The sequence below is a fragment of the Amphiura filiformis genome, chromosome 1 (genome assembly GCF_039555335.1).
Source record: "Amphiura filiformis chromosome 1, Afil_fr2py, whole genome shotgun sequence".
Classification (NCBI taxonomy): domain Eukaryota; kingdom Metazoa; phylum Echinodermata; class Ophiuroidea; order Amphilepidida; family Amphiuridae; genus Amphiura; species Amphiura filiformis.
Window position 1 is genome coordinate 49,214,300 of NC_092628.1, and position 23,745 is coordinate 49,238,044.

At 38.1% G+C, this 23,745-nt stretch overlaps 1 protein-coding gene across 1 annotated transcript in view; it reads left to right on the top strand.

Moving 5' to 3' along the window:
- Positions 1–447: 447 nt before the first annotated feature.
- Positions 448–23,745, top strand: part of LOC140148254 (HEAT repeat-containing protein 1-like) — a 63,138-nt gene continuing 39,840 nt past the window's right edge. The window contains exons 1-17 of the mRNA XM_072170151.1: positions 448–528; positions 8,552–8,717; positions 9,281–9,497; positions 10,498–10,639; positions 11,493–11,594; positions 12,219–12,473; positions 13,126–13,211; positions 14,064–14,285; positions 14,520–14,627; positions 15,691–15,808; positions 16,585–16,695; positions 16,902–17,000; positions 18,756–18,844; positions 19,831–20,042; positions 20,890–21,008; positions 21,667–21,864; positions 22,706–22,913. Coding sequence (XP_072026252.1) covers positions 8,573–8,717; positions 9,281–9,497; positions 10,498–10,639; positions 11,493–11,594; positions 12,219–12,473; positions 13,126–13,211; positions 14,064–14,285; positions 14,520–14,627; positions 15,691–15,808; positions 16,585–16,695; positions 16,902–17,000; positions 18,756–18,844; positions 19,831–20,042; positions 20,890–21,008; positions 21,667–21,864; positions 22,706–22,913 — 2,431 coding nt within the window. The 5' untranslated portion in view covers positions 448–528; positions 8,552–8,572. The remainder of the gene's footprint in view (positions 529–8,551; positions 8,718–9,280; positions 9,498–10,497; positions 10,640–11,492; positions 11,595–12,218; positions 12,474–13,125; positions 13,212–14,063; positions 14,286–14,519; positions 14,628–15,690; positions 15,809–16,584; positions 16,696–16,901; positions 17,001–18,755; positions 18,845–19,830; positions 20,043–20,889; positions 21,009–21,666; positions 21,865–22,705; positions 22,914–23,745) is intronic.

A 23,745-nucleotide genomic window follows, 5' to 3' on the forward strand; every position in this document is an offset into this window, starting at 1 on the left:
TAACGGCCATTAATTTGGTTATTTTTTTTTAGTATTTGCTATGATACGTCATGTAAAATGTCCTATAGGACCAAGGCGGCTTCACACATTTATGCTAGGCCTACTAACAAAGGTGGGAAAATCTAATCTTGGGTGATTTTTTTTTTGATTTTATGAGGAACTTGAATCGCTGGGCTCAAACGATCGGACAGTAAGCCGATCGAGCCAATCGAGTGGTTTTTATTTTACCTCATTGTTCGGCTTAAAGTGGACAAAAAAACAACTTATTTCCTGAGAGGTGTTACTAATATATTTTTTAAAATGTTGAGCAAAAATAACAAAATAAAAGTTTGACCGAAATGTAATCGGCTTGAACCGTGAAACTCGAGAACCGCGAAATCCGAGATCTATACACGTTAAACGCAGCTTGTAAGCTAATTGATTTGCGCATGCGCTGTTACGTCAACGGAAAGCTTATGTGTGCACATGTGTTACTGTTAGGAGCTACGAGGTTTCCCAAAAAGCTTATTTATCTGCAGCTTGTGTAAGGTAAGAATAAGTGAAAAAAGGAAATAATTGATGATAGATACTTTCATGTGTTTACAGCGTGGTTACTGTATTGTGACAGGTGAAATTAATGGACAAACTGTTGTGAAATCGAGATCGATCAATAGCGTCTGGCATGCAGAGCTTCCGAATTCGGCAACTCAATATTTTGACCACTTTTGCACTAAGTAAATTACTCCATGAAGATTACAGGTTTTGACAACTCGGGGAATGTTGAACCCACCCAAAAGAAGAGATCAATGTAGGACAATTATCTCGATGCTCCAGAAGTCACAATTTTTAAAAGTAAACTGGATGAAATGGATGGACATTAACGAACGATGTAAAAGAGCTCATTTCAAGATATAGGCCGTCGTATCACGCGACCTGTGCGTGATAACCACCAAGTACCGGCGGTGTTTGCACAGTATAGAGCAGAAGCAGAATCTCAACTTTGGTATGTTTAATAATAGTAGTACAAGGAACTATATACGATGTCGACCTCATTCACAAACTGATACTATCTGTCCATCGGCATCGTATAAGGTTATTGCTGTACGGCAGTGTGGTGAAGGAATATTATACAGTCAAGAATAGGCTCCATCATTTTTTTGTTCTGATCCCTCCCAGTTTCCCAAAACATCAAAACATCAAAAGCGTTGCACATTTACATTTACTTTAGGCCGTATAAAATTAATGTTTTGGTTCTCGTCCCAGAGGATTTTCATGAATTGATGAGGAGGGAGGTGTTTTTTTTTTTTTTTTTTTTTTTTTCAATGTAAAATTAGCATTGTCAGTAGTTTTCGGTCTTCTCCAACAGTGCTCGAGGAAGCGATGAGGCCCTTTTTTTTTTTTTTTTCAAATGTGAGATTCTGAGGATAAACCCCTAGAGTACCACAAAAAGACTTGGAAGTGATGCTTGTTCTCTAATAAACTTATTTATATGTATGAAGATTTCATAAATCATTCCAAAGTCTAAAACAATTGAAAAATCTATAAAAAAAGAAATTGAGGAGGAGGGGCGAGAACCAAAATATTAATTTTACACGGCCTTAAGGGGTACTACACCCATTGCATTTTTTGCGGTTTTTTGCATTTTGTGAAGAAATGAGAAAAAAAATGGACAAAGTGGTATGCAAAATGAAGGGGCAAATCTTCTCGTTATATTGGTGGCATCGGTATGAATGTAGCTTACATGCTTTTGAAGATAGAAGCCAAAAGGAGGTACATCACTCATGCTTTAAATTCACTTCATTTTGGAAAGCTTGCTATCAACGGATTTCGTTAAAATTTTGGATACGTGTTGCCAACGCATTAGAGAAATAATGTTGATATGTAAAATGGGAATAAGTGGTTCCTGATGGCTTCATGAACTTGGTGATTTTCAGAGCTCCACATCTATCAAAAAGGAACTGGTTAAAATGCTTCTATTTTCAATGTTGAGCTATATTTTGTATTTGTAACTAGCGACATTATTTCACTGAAACTTACTTAAGCCATAGGTAACAGGTTACCACAACCATACTACAGCAATGTTGAAAAAAATTGCATTTCTCGTCACCTATACCCACCATATTCAATAAGACTCGTAAGCTTAGATTTGCTAATTTTGGTAACTATTTTGTCGTTATTTTCTAATCCATTTCAACTAGGAACTCCAAAATTGATACAGTGATATAATATTTTAAGTGGATTCATATTTTTTGTGTCTTACCTATCATTGTCGCTATCCAAGGCAAAAAAAAAGCAAATATATTCCATAGAATTCTGCACTCGCCACGGTATCCGAATTTTGACACGCAAATTTTGACTACATCACCCGTGCGTTATAATTACTTTTATAACGAGCTGTCTCCGGGCTGGTTATAACCAGTTGCCGTGTTTTATGCATGTATATATTTAGGTATTTTTTAATTTTTTGGCTGGCGTATGGGACAATCCCATGCCAATACGGAGCCATGAAAAAAAAAAAAAAAAATTGGACAAGCCAAGACGGGCCGGGAAAGGAATTTGGGAAAATTGGGCAGATCGAAGGGGGGGAAAGCGATATTTGGTGCACATTAAATGGGACACGACTGATTTTTGAATAACACACACTTTTGGAAGTCACGTCACGGGTAGGCCTATGCCTACAGTATTACGCAGTAAAAATCATGAAAAAATTCCTGCATGTTATCCGCACGCTACGTAGGCCCTACGCCGCATTTAGACATTCCCATATATACAATTTTAAAGGCCTATCCAGTAATCCCAGCAAAGTGTGAAAAATTAAAATTAATTATAATGTCTAAAAGTGAAGGATACCCCGTAAGTCATTTAAATTGTCATTTGGTATTTTTGAAATGTAATATTTGGCACATAGGATCCTATCAGCAGTAGGCCAATTGATGTAGGTGGCCTATCATAGGCTTAGCTAGTAATCAGATTCGTGTAAAATGTCTGATGATTTTTTTCTCGGGATGAGATTTTGTCTTTAGTACTCGGTGTTTGGCTAATAAACCACTAATACTCACAACAAACAGGGACAACAAAGGCCATTATGGCCGGGGAAGGGAAGGGGAATGCAAGAGGTAAGAAATTTCAGTTGGTAGCACCTACACCATTTGGAAATCCCCCAGTGAGCCCCTTATCATGCTTATTGAATATTTTAGTAGTGTTAAGACCCCGGGCTAACTTTTATTTTTCCGTGTTATGTACGCCTAATTATTAAATTGCGGAATTGTAGGCCTATACTCGTGCTTTACACACGCTGATTCAGTTTATATTATCGCAACTCGCCATCTGGGGCGGTGAATTGCTTTCCCCATGCCAACAAATCTTTGCCCTCCCACTTTGACATGCCAACCCCTCTATCGACATACCAAAACATTATCCCCTACACCTACATGGCAGCCGGTATTCAGTTTTAGGCAGCAGGCGAGAAGGGCAAGCCGCAAGTTTTGGCACGTGGCGAGTATATTATTGCAAAAGCCAAGTATTAATATACCCGGGTATAATAGGTCTACTATTATTTAATATGTTCACGTTCTCTACTTACTTTATTAGGGCCTACCATTTAAAATGTCTAAAATTGCGGAATTGTTAAAATGTCTTAAATTGCGGAATTGTTAAAATGTCTTAAATTGCGGAATTGAGCAAATTTCTCATACGTCCAGTGCCGTGAGGCCCATACATAAGGGGAAATGGGGAAGCTACCCCACCCCTGTGGGAAGTCCGCCCCCCACCTTGGATGCGGTCGCCCTGAAGAATTTTACTAGGGTCTTTTTGTACTTTTGAGCCTATTTTGTTTCGTCACAAATTCCCCTTGAATGAGGGTTTCCCCTTTCACTCCTTTGCCCCCCCTTAAAATTCCTAGCTTCGCCCATGATCCCCCCCATGACGCCACTTCACGGGGAGGGGAAGAGGCACAACATACATTTCTTGATTTTATCAGGGATTTTACCAAGAGAAGGTGCTAGGCATACATGCTCATGTTTGAATCTGGCAACACGAGAACTTTGAACTTCTGCGGTAGTCTTGTAGCCGTCCGGCCCTGTTCAGTTTTATACACGCATTTGAATAGGAATTGTTTTTGCGCTTACTTAATGTTTATGGAGCACATTTTCTTCATTAGTTTGTCAAGTTGATGTCAAATGTTCTATTCTATATTATTTGGCAAAAGTGTTTTTTGCCTACAGTATGTCCAAACATGGTCCAATGTTGTAATTTGTTGTTTTTGATCGCAAAGGTCGGATATTTTTATTCCCGATTTAACTGTGCACCCGCCGAGGGCTTCCATGGGTGCAGAATTCGCGAAAGTTTGACGGTAATTTTGCCTTTTTGACACTAAAACGCATTCGATCCTTAATTTTATTTCAACAAAATTTTTGATTAGGTAGCATAATGAGGCGGCTACCAACTTTTTACCAAATCTTAAAGAATTATTCTCAAATGTCTGACCTGTGTATTTCCTATTGGTAATACAAATTGACGTGTCAGCCCTAGTAGGCAGGTCGTATTTTGGACCGATAGCGAGTCTAATACGTACTGTATGTGAATATCGATGAATGTTAGAAACGGCAGAACCGGTTGTGAAGAAGACTACGTGGATCGTATAAGCGTCCTTACCAACCAGCCAACTTTAAGACAAAAAAAAAAAAAAGACACTCTTTCACGATGTTTTTTCATATTTTTTTATTTCACATGATTCGTGCATATATCGCCTAGCTATATATGAAAAAATATTTTTTTAGACCAATCAAACCAATATATGGGTGTAGTACGCCCTTAAGGGGTACTACACCTCTGGCCTATTTTAATTTTGTGCCTATTTTTGCAATTTTCTCAAAAATTATAGCGTATTAGACAAGTAAGATATGTATATTATAGGGGCAAGGACTACAACTACTGCACTGAAAATTCAGCAACTCAAGGTAAGTAGTTATTGATTTATTGATCAAATATTGGTTTTCCCTCATTTTTGACTGTAACTCCAGTACTCCACAGCTGTTGTCTGTGCTGAAATAAAATTTCCAGTGCAGTAGTGGTAGTCCTTGCCCCTATAATATACATATCTTACTTGTCACCAATGCGCTATAATTTTTGCGAAAAATGCAAAAATAGGCACAAAATTGGGCAGGTGTAGCAGCCCTCGAATTAAGGATCTGAAGGGGCACGGCAACTTTTTTAGGGCAAGTTGATAATTGCCGTGGATTTTCACTGAAAAGGCAAGGCAGCACGGCAATTTGTAATATTTCAAAAGGGCATCAAGGCAACTGTTGAAAATTTGAGAAGGGCACCAAGGCAATTTTTCAAAAGCGAAGAGGCCTAGATCTATGCATTTAATACTGTCAGCTGAATTCGACACCAAAGTAAAATTCGACTCTCAACTTTACACTAAAACTAACCTGATTGCTTAAAAAACCTGCTTTATAATACAAAGCAATCAAAAATCAACAGTTTAATTTAGTTAAATTTGGCGATCCCTAGTTCTGAGCTGCAAAACTGACTCGAAACAGCGATGAAACAGCTGTAACTTTGGTTTATAATATTGATAAATAAATATTGTGCAAAACATATCTAGAGATGGGCTCACATGTACAAGATAAGACGAGACCGTTTGATAATCGAGAGAACAATTGATTTGCCCAGCGCTCAGATTTTGTTCATGACACGAGGTCGAGGAGTCTTAGTTACTAACAACATTTCTGATTGGTCGATAGTACGTTGAAGGTATTTCTCTGACCAATCGAGAAAATGAAGTCAGAATGTCAGATTTCTAGCAACCAGATAATGTATAAAAGCCGATGTGATTGGCTGAATATGTAAGCTTACGTAGGGGTAATGAATATTAATTCACAACAAACTATTGTGTATACTGTGATTGATAGCTGGGTTACGATGCTCAAAATAGCGATCGTGTTCAAGATTTTCAATTTAATTTTCCACAATTTTGCGGGGATTTAACCAGTACTTGTTAATGATTTTATAATGAAGGGACAGGGCTGGCCGGCTAGGGCACCCACGGCAACTTCATTTAGGGGCACGGCAAGTGACTGCCGTCGGTAAAGGTCATATTTCGAGGGCATTGTGGCAATGGGGGTGGGCACCCACGGCAATATGCCGTCGGTGCCGTGGGTTAATTCGAGGGCTGGGGTGTAGTACCCCCTTAAGACTGTCCTTTTTCATATATAACGCAGACAAAGTAGGGCCAAGCTACCTAGAAATGGTCAAATTTTTTCAAGAAATATCTCTGTGTAATCCTATGTAAGTCCCATATCACATCGTTATCGGTGATCATGATTTTTTTTCTTCTGAAGTTTGGCTGGTACCCACTAGCGTCATGCACGTGACATGACACAGCTAAACTAATCGACCGGAAATCGGGGATCATTAAAACGTCAACAAATTTCAAAACACAGAAAGCAGTAAACTTAATGGCGAGCGGTCCGAATTTTGAGCAATACAAGTTTACGTGGTGAACTAGTATGTTAGTATATAGTAGGCCTACAATGGGATTAAAATCATCCATGTACGCCCAAACTCTGGTACAATGGGACTAAAATCATCCATGCAGGCCAAAACTGTCCTTGAGAGAGTTCCTCGGCTACATCCTTGGAGCCCAAAATGAGCCCACATATTGTGATGTTTCTTATTTGTGGAACAGATATCAATAGAGTCTATGGTTACAGTTACTGGAACTAGCTCGTGTCTGGATTTCACATCTTTCTCTTTCATATACCCTCACACAAGGAGGCCATCAACGACACTGTATTAGAACATAAATATTCAATTTTCGTCGTGTTGGAAGTTTAGTATTAAAGTTTGTATGGTGGACGAAAAATAATTCAATGACAATGTAATGTTCCTTTCGCAGTTTATGAAAATCAAAATGTATAGGCCTACTTTTATGTAGCTCGACACATATATTGCACATCATGGCCCTATTGGTTCCTTCCTCGCCATAGGGCCATGACTTCCGTACTATTGCAAAAAGCGGGGCACCTGTGGAGGCAGCGGCACTGAACTCATGTCGCAGTTTCAAAGGTTCACCCTGCATTCATAAAGGTACTCACATGTTCATACAGCAAAAAAATGAGATTTCCTCGCTACCGTCATGACTGTGTTTTAAAAAATACTGATATGCCTAGGAACCTCAGACCTTTGTTACGGAGAAGACCAGTCAGTGGAAATCTTAGTGACGGAGGTGTGAGTTAGTGAGTACCTCGGGCTAACTTTTATGTACCTATGAATATCATCAATATTCATCATTACTTTTATTAAAGATACAATACTGGGGGGAAGGTGTCAATCACATGTAAAGGTAAGTGTGGCTCACGCATGCAATACGTACTGCGTAAAGGTGGTACGGGTATGTATACAATGTATAGTCAAGGGTCGCTTTGTCTGGCCCTCCGGCAGTTCCTTTAAGACCCACAATCCACATTTGCATCATGCTCTAGTTCATTGAGCCTCTAACTCTGAAAATTGTAGCCCCTTCGGCTAGATATTTGCTTTTCGTATCTCTGTGCTTGTTGAGAAAATTAATGTTGTGAAGATATGACATCCGGGCACTACTCTGCCATGTTTAGCTGAGTTTTTTTTTCACATGAACCCGGCCGTCAATAGTCATTGTGTAGCTGAGTTTATACTCATGGGTTACACATCATCAGACTGAATCATTGTCGTTTACAACTGTACAAGTTATGTGTTTGATTGGCGTAACCCGGCCGACCCTAAAATTAGGCCTGAACCTGGAGGTTTTTTAAATAATTTTTTTGCAATAAAAAAAAAAATAATTAAAAAATAAATTAATAAAATTTAAAAAAAGGAAGAAAAAGTTCCAATCAAACACACTTTGTGTGCAATTTCTTAAATTCTTTTTTAGGCCTTATTGAATACATTATCACCAAAAAGTGGACCTTTTCTCAGTTCTTCTCCCACTTTTCGAAAAAGGTGGACCCTTGTGGAGGGGGGGGGCAGTGCTGCCCTCGGGTGTTATGTGTAAATTCTCGCTATTAGCAAATAAGGCGCCGCCAGCGGTTTGCGATGTAATCGTGATGTATCATGGGAAAATCGTGATGTATCATGGGAAAAGTCGACATCAAGTCCATGTAATCTGAATATTACCATGCTATTACATAGGAACACGTGACAATATTTTTAGTTTGTCAATATAACGGTATTACACGCAAATCGATAGAGAAAAAATTAATTGTGCACATTTCAAATCACATTATTAAGTATTATTGAGTATCGATTCCGTGTAACACCTTTATTTTGACAAACTAAAAAATATTGTCACGTGTTCCTATGTAATAGCATGGTAATATTCAGATTATGCTGGACTTGATGTCGACCTTTTCCCATGATACATCACGATTATTATCGCAAACCGCTGGCGGCGCTTTTATTGCGAATAGCTAGAATTCTGTGGAATTGATCATTTCTTCATGTATACATATCACTTGCCAGTCCATCAGTTAATGTGTAGAACTCTTTTTTGTGTTTATACATAATAGCTCCATTTACCTTGTATCTACTTCAGGCTAGATGAGAGAGGACAAGAATGACGTCACTTGCTCAACAATTGAAGAAACTCGCTGTTCCTCAAGCACAGAGTGCTCTGGGACTACCAGAGAAGGAGAGGAAGTCACTTTTATTTGATGCTAAAGAAGCAGCCAACCTTGATAAAGAAACTTTCTATGCAATTGGTAAGATATATTCAGTTGTTCTCTATTGTTCCATAATATTTCTTTAGAATGGCTGTGGTATGGTATCCTAACTAGAATGATATGAGTTAAACATTTTTGTCAACTATTCCTCTCTAATGCTGCCAACTTCATGTGATTAGAAACGTCTGAAATGATGTTGTCGGATATAGATTCATACTTACTCCAGAAGTCTAGCTTTGATTTTACTCACTGATAGCTTCATATTCGAGGCTAGCCTATTGAAATCTAGGACAAGATTGACACCTTGTAAACAGCCAATCACGATGGGCGATCACATCAAAAATGTTGAAAATTTCAAAATATGCAACCTTTGCTCTAAAAGGTACAGTTGACTCATCAAAATAAGGTTTTCTCTGTACAAGTAGCTGTTTATGTCGCAAAGACTGACAATTCATCAAGAAGATTTATAGGCAATTGGGGGGAAATTTTAGGACTGGTAATACATTATAATCTATGTCAAGTGTCAGGGTAACTCAAAATAATAATTATTAACAGACGGTAATTGTCATTAATGCATTCTCATCTTGCCCCTACTCCAACAGGTGCCAATGGATTCCATGAGTTACTTAACATAGATCCCTCCTTTGCCCAGTTTGAGACGAACCTATTTGACGAAGCGTCCAAATCATTCCAGCGAGCCGTACAGAACCAGGAATTGAACCAGGTGCTAGACCAGCGCATACAGTCATTCCTTATGCGAGTGTCTCCGTATTTCCTTTTGAGACCTGCTCAGAAGGCTCTGGAGTGGCTGATATACAGGTAGGATGTAGTCATTTGAATACCTACTGATAATCACTGTATTTTATTCTGAGACATGAACTTTGAATTAGGGGTTCATTCAAAGGATTGAGGCATGATCGCTGTTTATGCCCGAGGCGTGAGCCGAGGGCATAAACAGCGATCATGCTCAAATCCTATGAATGAACCCCGCTCATACATACCCAACATTCTTAGCAATTCAGTACAGATGAAAATAATAAGGGTTTACAAGTTTAAAAAACATTTCCATGCCGTTTTCCTTCATTAAAATTGGAAGAAAATGAGTAGGCCTACTTGCAGGAAGCAGCACGGCTCATGAGGTCAACGGCCGGGAGTCAACGCGTGATACGCGTCATCTTTTGCGCTCCGCGTGAGATGGTCGGGGTGACATGCGCGTGTATGCAACACTAGCAAATCGTGTTAATTGGGTTCCAACGCTGCGTGACGCAGCTTGTTTATGCCCTGCGTACTGGTCATAAACGGTATTTATGACCAGCAAAAAAAGGCGCAAATCCAATCAGAAACATCGTTATATCGTGAGTATGTATGAAATACATTTAATATTAACAGGGCTTTTCTGTGATTAAAAAAACCCTTGACTGTAAAGCAGGGCTCAAAGAATACAGGGGTAATGGGGAGAAATTTTGTTGTAAGTCATGACCAATTCTCAATCAGCAGGATTATGCTATTCCAGTTAAAATCCATATTCCCCCTGTGGAAGATTTTGGAAATATCTTCCACAGGGGGAGTATGTTTTTGAATGTAATTGGTCAGGGTTAATCATTTTTGAAACCCATACTCCCTCTGTATTATGGCTTACCTATATCTTCCACAACTGGAGTGATTATTACAAATGGAAGTTACCCAATTTGTCTATTCTAATCAAAACTCACACTCCCTCTGTGGAAAACTTCAGCTAAAATCTTCCACAGTGGTAGTGTGGATTTTAAATGGAATAACCCATTTGACCACTGTATTCCAATCATTTTCCTCCCATCAGATTCCACATCCACCTGTACAACACAGATGATCTGGTGCGATGCATTCTACCATACCACGACAGCAAGATATTCATCAGGGTGGTTCAGATACTCAGCATCAAAGAGGAGACTAATAAATGGCACTGGCTCTATCCATTACAAGTAAGAAACGTACATAGCATGTGATGATGATGTGTGTACTGTAGTTGCATACTTAAGGAGGTACTACACCCATGCCAAATGTTGTGCCTATTTTTGCATTTTTCTCAAAAATTATAGCGCATTGGTAACAAGTAAGATATGTATATTATAGGGGCAAGGACTAGAACTACTGCACTGGAAATTTTATTTCAGCACAGACAACAGTTGTGGAGTTACAGTCAAAAATGAGGGAAAACCAATATTTGATCAATAAATCAATAACTACTTGCCTTGAGTTGCTAAATTTTCAGTGCAGTAGTTGTAGTCCTTGCCCCTATAATATACATATCTTACTTGTCACCAGTGCACTATAATTTTGGAGAAAAATGCAAAAATCGACACAAAATTGGCCAGGGGTGTAGTACCCCCTTAAAGTAAAGATGATTAAATTTCAATGTTTAATCCAAATCATTATGTAGCTTATGCAAAGAGGCTAGTGTAAGGGTGCTTTGACTCTGCGTAGCTTAACTGAGGGTATGGGAAATCCGCCATGTTGGAACTGTCACACATGAAGGATGTTTCTTTGGTGTACACAGGCAAAGGCCTGATATGGAACAATAACTTACCTCTTAAAACATGAGTGTTACATATGTTTGAGTATGTATGTATTGTACGTTGTCATGCATTACACAGGTAACAAGTAAGCACTTAATGTAGCCAGCAATTAACCCAACTATTTTCCCCTTCATGAAATTTTTTTTTTTAAATGGTGGATTTTGAAAAATATAAACCATGAAATGTTGACGTAATTTCGATGACAGTAAACTGTTAAATTGTATTTAATGATACTATGCATTATTCCTTTCACTTTCAGGCCCCTGGAGTGCCATTGTCAAAGACAGCCTTGATCAACCACTGCTATAAGGACTTGGGTTTCCTTAAATTTGTGTGTGATACAGTCAGCTTGGCAACTCAGGTAAGCAACTCTAGCAGGCAACATTGTACTCAAGAAATATTATCACCAATTTGTGTGTACTTAGCAGCTGATCTGAGAATTATGCATGATTTCCACTTTAAAAAACAACAACCATGTTTCGATCTGCATTATTCCATCGGTACTGCTTCATAATGACTAGCTCTAGTTTAGAGCCATCGCAAATTCCGAACAAGTCTGGTATCAGTAACCAGCAGTCCAGTAGTAACCAGCAGGTTTGGCGCCGATGTTCTCAATGCAGTTTGGACATTGCCATAAAATGCATAGGTTATGCGCTGACACGCTCAATGATCCCGCTTCGTGGTCACTGCATTCTCACAATCTTTACGTCGCATTCCGAGAGAACTGGACCAGTTATACATAATCAAATGAAAAGAGTAAAATATTGGGACAATCTTTACAATTTTGGTATCAAAAATTATATAATTTGAATAGAGTAAAGGGTGTTCTAAATATATTTAAACCAAAGGAAATGTTGAAAAAATGTAATTTGCGTTTTACTGCTGCATAAATGTAGTTTTATCGATCTTGCGCGACTGTGTTACAAAAGTGATCTTGCAAAATTGATTGATTAATATCTTTGTGTGTTTAAATGTTTTCAAATAGGATACCAGTAGCACAGATGGTTCTCTCAGGACCACATTCACATTCTACACGTCCACCATTGTCGGCGCCATTGAATTTGCTAGTCCGCTCACGGAAAACTTCATCGCAGCTTTGGCTCCATATCTTGTAGAGGGTGCCAAGAATAAGCGATTCATTGACTTCAATGCAGCCACCTATATGATCATTAGTCAGCTATGTTTGAAAGCAACGCTGAAGTTGATGTTGTTGGAGCCTCTCATGCAGTGTATTTGCAAGGTGTGTAGTAATAAATGAAGAAAATGTTGGTATTTTTGTAACACGCTACTTAGCATTCATCAAGGCACTGTTGTGGAACAAAATTTAATGCAGTTGCAATAGGAATGATGAAAACCAAATAAGATAGGACAGGAAGCAGGAGTGCACGGACAAAAACCTGCATTCATGGATCGGTGACCATGGGCCACAGTGGTGAGGGGCGAGTGGACTATTCCAGACTTTGAAACCAATACACCCACTATGGAAGACGTGACCTTAATCTCCCACACAGGGAATGGGGTTACCTGAATGGGTGACTGCATTTGAAATCTACATCCCATGTGTGGAAGATTAAGGTCATGTCTTCCATAGGGGGTGTATGGATTTTAACTGGAATAGCCCATTGACCACTACACCAACCTGTCCTCATAGCGGATTAGGTTTGGGATAGAAATTAGTTTCATGTTTTATTGTTAACTTTTTTTTTTTTTTGGGATGTGTTATTGGATGTTTTATCACAATTTGTTTCATATTTTTATACTTAATAATTGTGATGCTGTTGTATCCTTTTGGACCCATGAGTTGGAACTGGTCAGTTTTGTTTCTTTCCTTCTGAGAGATAAAATCCAGTAGCCCATTTTGTGCTTAAGTCATGTTTTTTGTTTCTATTTAGTACATGAAACCTGCATTGAGTATGGAGGCCTTATCTTGTCTTGCACTGATCTGTCAGACCCAGTCTTTACAAAGCTTTCCTAAAAAGTAAGTATTAGCATATTTCACAAAATGATCCTTAATTTTGAAAATGTGAAAGTTTTTGACCCTGTGCTTTAAACCTAGCATTATCCCTGTATGTTTCTATCACTTCACATTTTGATTTGGACCCTGGACCTTTTTATTTGTGGTATAAGGCGATATGTATCCAGGTTCCATCTTTCACTGGATGTTTGAATCGGGATTTGATCCATGTCATCAGGCTGATGAGAGCCCAATGCTACAGCAGCCGAAGGGAGTATCCCATTATGCTTTGCAGTACTATTACAAACTTTATAGAACTGCACATGCCGTGAAAATGTACACAAAATCCCTTTCAACTTTTAATTACGCCGCATATGTCGGGTGTTTGGACTTTGAATATGAAAATACGACCCCTAAAGTACTGTGAAACTATCCATAACTGTCAAATTCTTACTTAGTTTTTAAAACATAAATTACTATGGAGCAAGCAGATACACTGCAATGCATTATTTGATACTGCTGTTGTCCAACCCAGGAGGCAAAGTCTCTGGAAAATTCACAGGTTTAGTTGTTTGTGTTTGGATTGTTGCTTTCTGCTATTACCTCAAATATTAAATGAAAAAATAAGTTTTTGCTCAACAAATGGCTTGTTTTTTGTTTACAATTTATGAACAGAGTACACATTACAGTGTAATGTCATTGATTTTATACAAATATTTTTTTATTCTGAATCAATTAAAGCAACTATTTTCTTACTGACAGTTTGGTCAGTGAATTGCCAACTTTTTCAAAGCTTGTTTTGTTAATTCTCAGTTACCAAACCTGATGAATGTATTCCAACAATAACAACTATTTCATGACCTCTAACCTCAACAGATCATTCAAACTTCTTTGCAAGAAGCCCGCCTTAGTGGACTCACTGCATCAGCTGTCGCAAGTGCACAACATCACCCCTCTGTTAAAGCTGCTTTTAACCCAGCTTGTGCATAGTGCCCTGGACCAATCTGCAGAGGGAGAAGAGTTGGAAAGCTACACTCTCCTAAGTGCTATGTTGTCTGGCGTGCAGTTGAATGGTGCATTAGCCAACATGGTGTGCAGGTTGGTGTAATATTGATTATAAAAAATACTTTGGATTTAATTGAAGTTAACAATAATTTGACTTGGTGAGAAGATTCTTCTGTCATTTAAGTTCAATTATTTTTTCTTGTTGAAGTAAACCCAAAATTTGTGGAAAGACAATTGTAGTGTTCACTTCTACTGTATTTTGTATTTGTGTGTTATATAATTTTATAGAAAATAATGTTTGTTCATGACTGATTTGGTTGATTTCAGGTTACTATTGACACAGTACATCACATTAAGACAGGGCATCACACAAAAGAAGCTGATTAAACAACTGGGACAAAAATTCTCCCCGCTGATACAGACGCTAGAAACTAGGTAAGCAGAGTGCCAAGCTTTTCAAAAGTCAGATCACGGAGACTTTCCTGCTATCATACATTGTTGTTTTTCAAAAGTTCTAAGAAGTTTAGTGGAATAGTATTTACGGAATGTGAAGCAGTGTCGCCAAAACTTTTCAGTGGCAATGCAAGGCAAATTGGCTTGCCAGGCTGTGGTGCAGTAGCTCAATTTTAAGAACTCAAAAAAGCGCAATATCAGATATTTGGCTGGTTTTACTCAAATTTGGAACGTAATGGGCTGGTGCTAACTGCACGTTACTTGGAAGTACTGACCGATCAGTAACTGGTCACAAAACTCATTGTTATTGCAATTTATTTAAAAGCTTCAGAGACTCAAAACATTTGCAATTTGGCTAACTTGAAAGGAAGATATGTGACATTAATTCAGCTGCCTGACATTCAGTAGCCCAATTTTAGGCAAGTTAGCCACATTTTCTGAGTAGCGGCAACAGTGGTTGTCCAGTATCCAAATAAAGTAAAGTGAGACTTAAGTGCTCACCTAAGACCTCATTTGAATGGGCCTCAGTGAGGGCGAGATGGCCGGCGGTTAAGGCATTGCGCTGTCGGCCGGGAGATACGATCGACGAGTTCGAGCCTTGGGCTTGCCTTAGGTGAAAATTCTCCTCCCTTCCAAAAAGTTCCTATATGGTCGGGAATCCTTCACTTAAGTTCAGTTTCATCACAGAATTTAATTGTAGAATTTCTTTTCGCTCCCATACACTGCTTAGCACGTGCAGATATAAGTAGTGTGTGTGCGATGTCTGTGGTTCGGAAGTCACGTAAAGCCGTTGGTCCTGTGTTCAGGAGGATTCATCCCTGTGCACGTTAAAGTGTCAGAGCTATTCGAAAAGAGAAGGGGATCATCTCCGGTTCTGATATCTGCACTCAGTCCTAGGTTCCTGGATAAAGTTGGCGTTTAATAATACAGCTAAGTCTGGATATGCCGACTCAATCAAGAAGAAGAGCTACCACAGAGTAGCTCCCACTTTGTGTATCATAAAATTAAAATGAGTAATTGACTGCCATTGTTTTACTTTCAATAGGTATTGTGAGGCAGTAGATGAGGCGATTACAACATACATGGCAGGTGAAAGGGAGCCGGGAGAAAAATCATATGCTAATGAGTTTGTGCAACTGTCAGTGGCCAGTGCAAAACATCAGGTAAGTGAATTTAAAGTGATGTAAATAAAATGCTTTAATTTCAACACACCTAGCTAGTGCAGGGCTCATGCTTAACTTTCTTAGCAAATTGCCCATTGGCCCAGATTGGATCAGGGCCTGTTTCACAAATATTTACGATTGATCTTGTGCTTGATTTAATAGGGGATTACATGAGGTAAATCAATTGTAAGGCTTTGTGAAACGAGGCCCTGTTAATGTGGTCTATGAATGGTCTCCCAGCATTTGAGCTTGTCTGGATGTCGTACAAAATATTTTTGAGGTATGCATGATCATGCAAGTTGTGTTTAAAATAGTCCCAACTCTGCTACAATATTTTGTTCAAATAATTATCTTTGTTCTGTGGTAAATTTCTATTGTGTTTGTAGCAATGGCAAAATGCACACAAACACCTAACCAGCCTTAATACTTGGTCATCCACCATTGCACAATAATTTTTGTTGGACCTGAGGGCACGTCATGTTTGTGTCAAATTGGTCCAATCATAACAGGCTCAAAATATGTACAAATGTGTCATGTTAATGAACAATCCTTACAAAAAACATAGGCCTTGTAAAGGCTTCTATCCAGTGGGTCGCTATTTCTATAATATACAGACAAGTGGACCATGTGCAGGCAAGATGTATAAACTTCATTCAAGAACAGGCCATTGATTCTGCATTAATACAGAGGAATAGACATTTGGCCCAAGGATTTTTTATATTTTTTATACACAAACAAGGTTTTGCAGCTAATTCTTAAATGTGATCATTGTATAGGTGATTGGTGACTCTGAAACATCTGAAACAACCCTTGTGCTAAGTTTGAACCATGCATTGGCAACACAGAGGATGATGGCAGTGGAACATTTACGAAAGACTATGCAAGAGGTAAGGCACCACAGCCAAGTATGTTTTGTGATCTTGGGATTGAGCATTGATGGTACTAAAATACTTGTGACTAAATGAACTTTTGACTAATTAATCAAAAATATTGGAAGAATTGTTATTGGTAAATACATACATTTTCAAATAGTTACTGAGCAAGCTTTGAAATTATAAAAACATTTTTTTTTCCTAATAATTTTTTCATTTAGGGTGAAGAATTTGACATGTCTTTTCTCAAAGCATCTTTGTTAGAGCGACTTGGAGATGAGAATCTTAGTGTGGTTGCAGAAGTGCTCATGTTTGAGGAGGTAAGCCATATATTGATGCTGTTTATATTATACATAAACTGGCCTCAAAAAGAAACTTTTTTTTTTTTTTTTTTTTAATTCTCTCCATAAAAATGAACAAAAATTGCACACAGGTTTACTTCAATACTCTACTCTAAACACGGGTCATAACCAAACAATTGTCCAACTGACACAACAGCAAAATGCACTGACATGAAACACCTTCCTGGACCAAATTCACAGCACAACAGATTTCTATTGCTGGGTTCCAATTATTCGCCTGTACATGAACAAAAAATACACACAGGATTACTTCAATACTCTACTCTAAACACATGTCAGTAACCAAGCAGTTGTCCAACTGACACAATAGTAAAATGCACTGACACGGAACAGCTTCCGGGACCATATTCACAGGCGAATAATTGGAACCCAGCAATAGAAATCTGTTGGGTTGTGAATTTGGTCCAGGAAGGTGTTCCATGTCAGTGCATTTTGCTGTTGTGTCAGTTGGACAACTGTTTGGTTACTGGTCAGTGTTTAGAGTAGAGTATTGAAGTAATGTGCAATTTTTGTTCATTTTTATGGAGAGGATTTTAAGATATGACCTTGTGAAAAATTATAAGTTTCTTTTTGAGGCCAGTTTATGTCATACTTATGTGTTAGTTTTCTAATAATATAGTTGCTCTGTTGAACGCCTTGAGGCATTGCATTTTCCAAAGGGTGGGGCATATATTAGAATGTGATATAAACTTACCATAACAAGGGCAAAATACAAAAATTATTTGCCGTTCAAGTGTGCCATTTTGAAAATTGGCCGACATAAATAGCATATGTTTGTTGTGATTTATCAGTAGAATATGGAACAATATCACTCTGGAATTGCATTTGTAAGTGTATTTTCATTCCAAAATCAGGGACTGTCTTTTGGAATTTGCAGGAGAGCATCAAAAATCTCTTCTCTGAAGCCTTCAAGGAGAGCTGTTTATTTAGAGCATTTACAATATAATTTAAGGAGAGAATGGTCAACTAAGGAGAGCTAAAAATCACTCTCCTATATCAGATTTAAGGAGAGCAGTAGAGAGCGATTGCTCTTGCTCTCCTCAAAATTCAGTCCCTGCAAAATAGTTATGTAAATGAAAATTCTACTATAATTTGACAATGAACAGGATGGCATTTGAAGTTTATGTGATCGGACATCCAACAAAACATGTCAAATTCCAGTTTTAAGCTTACTCACATGATATAGTATGGAGGTGTATGCATTTGGTCACTTTTTCATGGAACAAATAGTGGGGGCATTTTTAATTCTCATGCATGCTTTGTGTGCATCACATGGGTGTGATTTTTTCCCGATTTATGTGTAATGTTTCAATTACTTTTATCATACCATACAATAAATACATTAAAGTGTTCATTCTCATAACATTTTCAGGATTTTTTTATAGTGCAATCACTACCCTAAGTGTCAAACTGAACATGACCAAACTTGATAACCACATACTGTCAATGTCTTAGCCACCCATCCACTGACAAAATTAATCAATGCATTTCACAGATTCTAATTCTAATTCTAACTTGAATTTGCAGTGGATCAAGTATATAAATGAAGGCCCTAGCTAGAGACACATATTTTGAGCTCGTTGAACTGTCTGGTTCATGTTTTTGATAGGTCAGCTTTTGGACAAACAATTGACTTGTATATATTGACAAACCTGAATTTGTAGCAAAACATAGCATAGTTCAGCATATTTTTATTTTTTTGTTATCCAACAGAAATTATGTGACATCATCCCACCTGCAGAACTGATGGAGCCACTGCAGAAACTGCTATTGCGATGGAGAAGCAAAACCAAGAAGTCTTGGTATGTAATGGGTATTGATGATTGATAACGTGGAGCCTACACTTGTAGACTTCATGTTATTTGTGCACCATACTTTCAGACCTGTTTTTTGTTGTTATTGCTGTTAGGCAGTCAAGTTAGCTCAATCGACTATGATGCGAGAGGTTGCGGAATGTGTAGAGTGTGTGCTTGTTAAGTCTCTGTTTTGTTGTTTAATGGTTTATGGAATGATATGGGGTCGTAGTGGTCAGCGACAACCTGTATGAATGCGATGTCATTTTGGTGTCAATTTTACAGAACTTAATCAAATGTAAGTGTTCTTTCATAGCACTAAGTATACACTCTGACAAAATAGAACTTACACAAATACAAATGACATTCATTAACAGTCAGCTATACTATTTTGCCTCATGGCTGCACCAAAATGTTTCTTTGAGTTAGGAATTGTACCAGTAAAGATTTGGCTTAATATCAAAAGTAGCAATGCAAGTTTATATCTTGACAAATTGGCATACCGACTTGGCAAGACTTGTGACCTGCGAGGTGCTATAAGAAAGATATTTGAAAAAAAGAAAAAAAAAAAAAGAAAGAAAAAAAAGCGCAGTGATTTATAGTGTGCTACGCACAGGCACAACGCCTAGACGTTGATCCACAATCCTCAGCACACTTTACAGGTTGTCGCTGACCACTACGGTCCCACGTCATTCCATAAACCATTTAACAACAAATCAGGGACTTTGCTGCTACAAGAGCACACACCCTAGACATTCCACAAATAACCATCGCAACCAGGATCAGCTCCCCGAGTTTCGTACGGGTTACAACGAGACAATTAGCAGTAAGTTCCTTGTCCAGCGGAATTTCAAGGTAACTCAATTTTTCCACGAGAGCATACTAGGCACCGCCAGGGTTCGAACCCGTAACCTCTCGCACAATAGTCGAACGCCTTAACGATTGAGCTAACTTGAAATACAGAGCTAATTAATATTTTGATTTGTATGTGATAGGTTGAAAGTTGGACAACAGATCCTAGCAATCATAATAAGTGCAAAGTTCTTGGAGTGTGCGCCATCATTAAGGCATCGCTGTGCCGCTCTGCTGTTACCTCATCTCTTCCTGGCATCAAATGAGACTCTAGCGGAAGACCAAGAAGTCATTTTGATGTTGGAGAGCTCTGCATTAGTGACAAAACATCCTCTGTTGGTGAAATCATCTACAGGTAGGCTCTATTCTATTCTCTTGGTCGGGGTTGTTTTATCTATTGCACTTTCCCACTTCTCACGTCTGTCAAATGGGACTCCCTCATGAAATCCCTATTGGTTTGTACAGGGCCTTTCAGTTCCAGTCAATTTTCTCAGCACAGAAAATACCAATTTGCCTTTTCTTTGGTAATTATTGGAAGGAAGTTTATTTCCCTGAAAACATTGAACTTTTGGAATTGTTTCATCAAAATGTGGTTTTTTATGGCATGTTTTGCGATTTTTCCACTGAGTACAACAGTAAGTGTCTCCATCGTGTCGAAAGGTGCGAGATGGAACAGCTAAATCCCAGCAAAACAACCAATGGGAAGAAGCGATCTTTCACAAGTGATGTCATGCCGACCAATCAAATTGATCAATATTTCTACAGAAATAATGGAAAGTCATTGAACATTCAAGGCCTGGAATTCATTGAAATTAATGTTTACTGATGCAAACAAAATTAAAACTGCAATACTTAGGACAGGGCGCTTTATAAGCTCGGTCTTTGCATAGATTTATAAGCTTGTACACTCATCATTTTGGGGTCAATTTAGTTGTGTGTGTTTCAGAAATGCAGTTAGGATATCTACAGTGGCAAGCAATTGTTAGACAAGTGATAGAACATTGGGTCCTCATGAACACATAGCAAATTTGGGTTACTCCTTCATGTAATTATACACAAAATTAGGGTTAGGGTTAGTTTAGGGTTAGGATTAGGGTTAGGATTAGCTTACACGAAATAATTACATGAAGGATTGACCCAAATTTGCTTGATATCTGGTTCTTACTAATCTTTCACATTATTATCTCCATGCTTTTCTTCAGTCTATTCAGATGTGCCTTCCAAAGTCACCAAGAAGTACTTGTCAGGGAAGACCAATGCAATGGTAGAGCTACTAGCATCTAATCTTGCTGGCATGGAAGCCAAAGAGCAGCAGCTGATGGTAGGAATAGCAGATACACTTAGCTTATGTACAGGTTGAAATTTGGAGTCAATTTACCACATGAAACTGATTAATTGTATTAATGTAGCCTAGAATCATGTGAAACAACTAAAGGTGGCAAATCCCATTCTTACTGCCATTTCTTACATTGGATAGTTTCTACTGTGTGTATTAGTTTTCCAAGGGGATTTCTCATTTAATGGAAATGCAATTTTAGTAAGCTATGATGTATGTATAAGGTATCGGTCTTTCCATGTGAGTCAAAGAAGGATCTATGACACCTCACATTTTCACATTGTAGTTATTTTATTTGTTCACTGTAAAACAAGCGTGTTCAGTTTACTAATCATTGTATTCTTGTGTGCTTTCTACTGCTGAACACAATATTTGTAGGCAAAATATACGAATGTATTTTACCTCCAGGCTTGATTATGTCATAACTTAATCAACTTTAAAGTTGGCGTATCTTTGACTTAGTCAAACATTTAAAACTATTTCCATCGTGGTCAGATGAACTTTTTCATGTCAGCTTCTCTAAAATTGTTCTGGATCTTGGCCCACTGCAAAAGAAGTAAATTACTGTAAAACTGTTAGATTTTATATCATATTTTAAAATTGATAACTAGATAAACTACCGCATTTATCTTCATAATTGCAGGTGAATACCATGTTGGAGTACTGCCACAAGAAGCAAGCAAAATTGGCCGCCTACAGGGTCCTGGTAGCCACCGTTCTCACAAGGGCACTACATTCAATCAAGAATGAGAGTCAGCAGCTGAAAATGGCCCATCAGTTGATGGATCTGCTGGATGAGGATGTGAAGAAAATGCAGGATCCTGAATTCAAGATGAATGAGGTGAGATATAGGGCCAGTCTGGGGTCTATACCTTTTTATGTTGCAATAAATGCTACATTTTTTGTTGCCTGCTGTGCCAGTTTATTGTATATTTATAAACTGTGCTCAAATTAATAGCTTTGTTTTTTCTTAAAGGTCAATAGCCTTGTTTCCCATTTTTGGTATCAGATGAAAGCTCATGTTTAACAAGTGCCATATGTTTAGTTTAGATGGTGTGAACAAAAGTGAAAAGTGGTAACCACCACAGGAAGTATGTTAATACTATATGATGGGTGCATTGTTACACACATTTTTGCTTCTCATTTCTAAACCGCTGGAATAATAGTTACATTTCCGGTTTCATTACGATGGTCAAAGGGAGATGAAATTTAACAGGTCTTTTTTTACATATTCTACGTAAAGCTTTCAGTTCCTGTGAGTGTAAAATACAAAACTGTTTTAATGTACACTTTTGTATGTATTTGACCTGTTGTTTATCTGAACATATATTTCAAAAAGGCATAACTTAAAAAGAATTTCTGCAGTTAGTAATTGCAGAAAGAAAAGATTAATTATTACCTATATTTTTGATGGATGAACTGGAATAATATTTTTGTTTATCTGAACATATATTTCAAAAAGGCATAACTTAACAAAGAATTTCTGCAGTTAGTAATTGTAGAAAGAAAAGATTAATTATTACCTATATTTTTGATGGATGAACTGGAATAATATTTTTGGTTTTCATAAATGTGCCGTAATTGTCTGTATTCAGTAGTACTCTGTAGCCAGTGAAAACTCACCAGCAATGGGTATTCTGTATGGGTGAATTGATCATCAACTACCTTATTATTTTTTACAGACTCCTGAAAGCAATGCACCAACTCTCGACCACACCCATGACACCCTACCCACCCAGTACCACGGCCATCTGTCACGTCTCCTGACCAGCAAACGCAAGACCCTCAAGATGGGTGCGGTCAGCTTGGATATATCACAGATTGAAATTGTCTTCTGGTGTCTTGAGAATCTCATAGTTGCAGTGAAGATGACAAAGACTTTGAAGAAAGGTACAGTGGGGAATATGTCCATTTCGTAATGGAATAAAAATTATTAAATCCCAAAGCACGCTCTGAAGTATTATACATTGTATATGTCTATCAAATAACATATACCTTGAATAATTGGGCTATTCCAGTTAAATTCCATATGCCCCCTGTGGAAGAAATTACCTTAATCTTCCAACACAAGGAGTGTGAAATTCAAAATGGGTTACCTGAAGATTAAGGTTATGTCTTCCATAGGGGTGTATGGATTTCAACTGGAATTGCCCATTTAGGTGACAGTTAGGGGCAAAGAGAGAGAGAGTAAAGAATGCCCATTTCATTTCTATTGCCCCTTGCCTGGCTTGATTTAAGAACACCAGGTATTAGTTGCATGATTTCACAATATATACAGTGCACAACTTATAAGTTCCCCCTAATGCTTTTTGAAATAAATCGAAAATTATTTAACAAAATGTAAAATTGTAAAAAGTTATGAGTAACCTTATTTGTTTTACAAATCTGGGCCAATTTGTAGTGTCACACATCATTGCGTTTGGCCACAATGGTTCATTATGTAAAAAGAGGGAGTTTTAAAAGTTGCACCTGAGTCCATAGGAGTCAATTGTCAAACAATACAGTATGTTAGGCCTGTCCATGTGTTTGTAATGGAAATAAAACTTAAAGTCTAGATGTTTAGTAGGGGATGTTTGGGAAACGAGCACGACATAATTTATTGAAACGCAATACTTACCAGACATTTTTCGACGGGTTTCAGCCCGATTCACTATAGACATGTCCTGACGAACAGTCGTGACACGTCGACGAGGTGCTCTCGGCTGATTTTTCACCTCTCCTG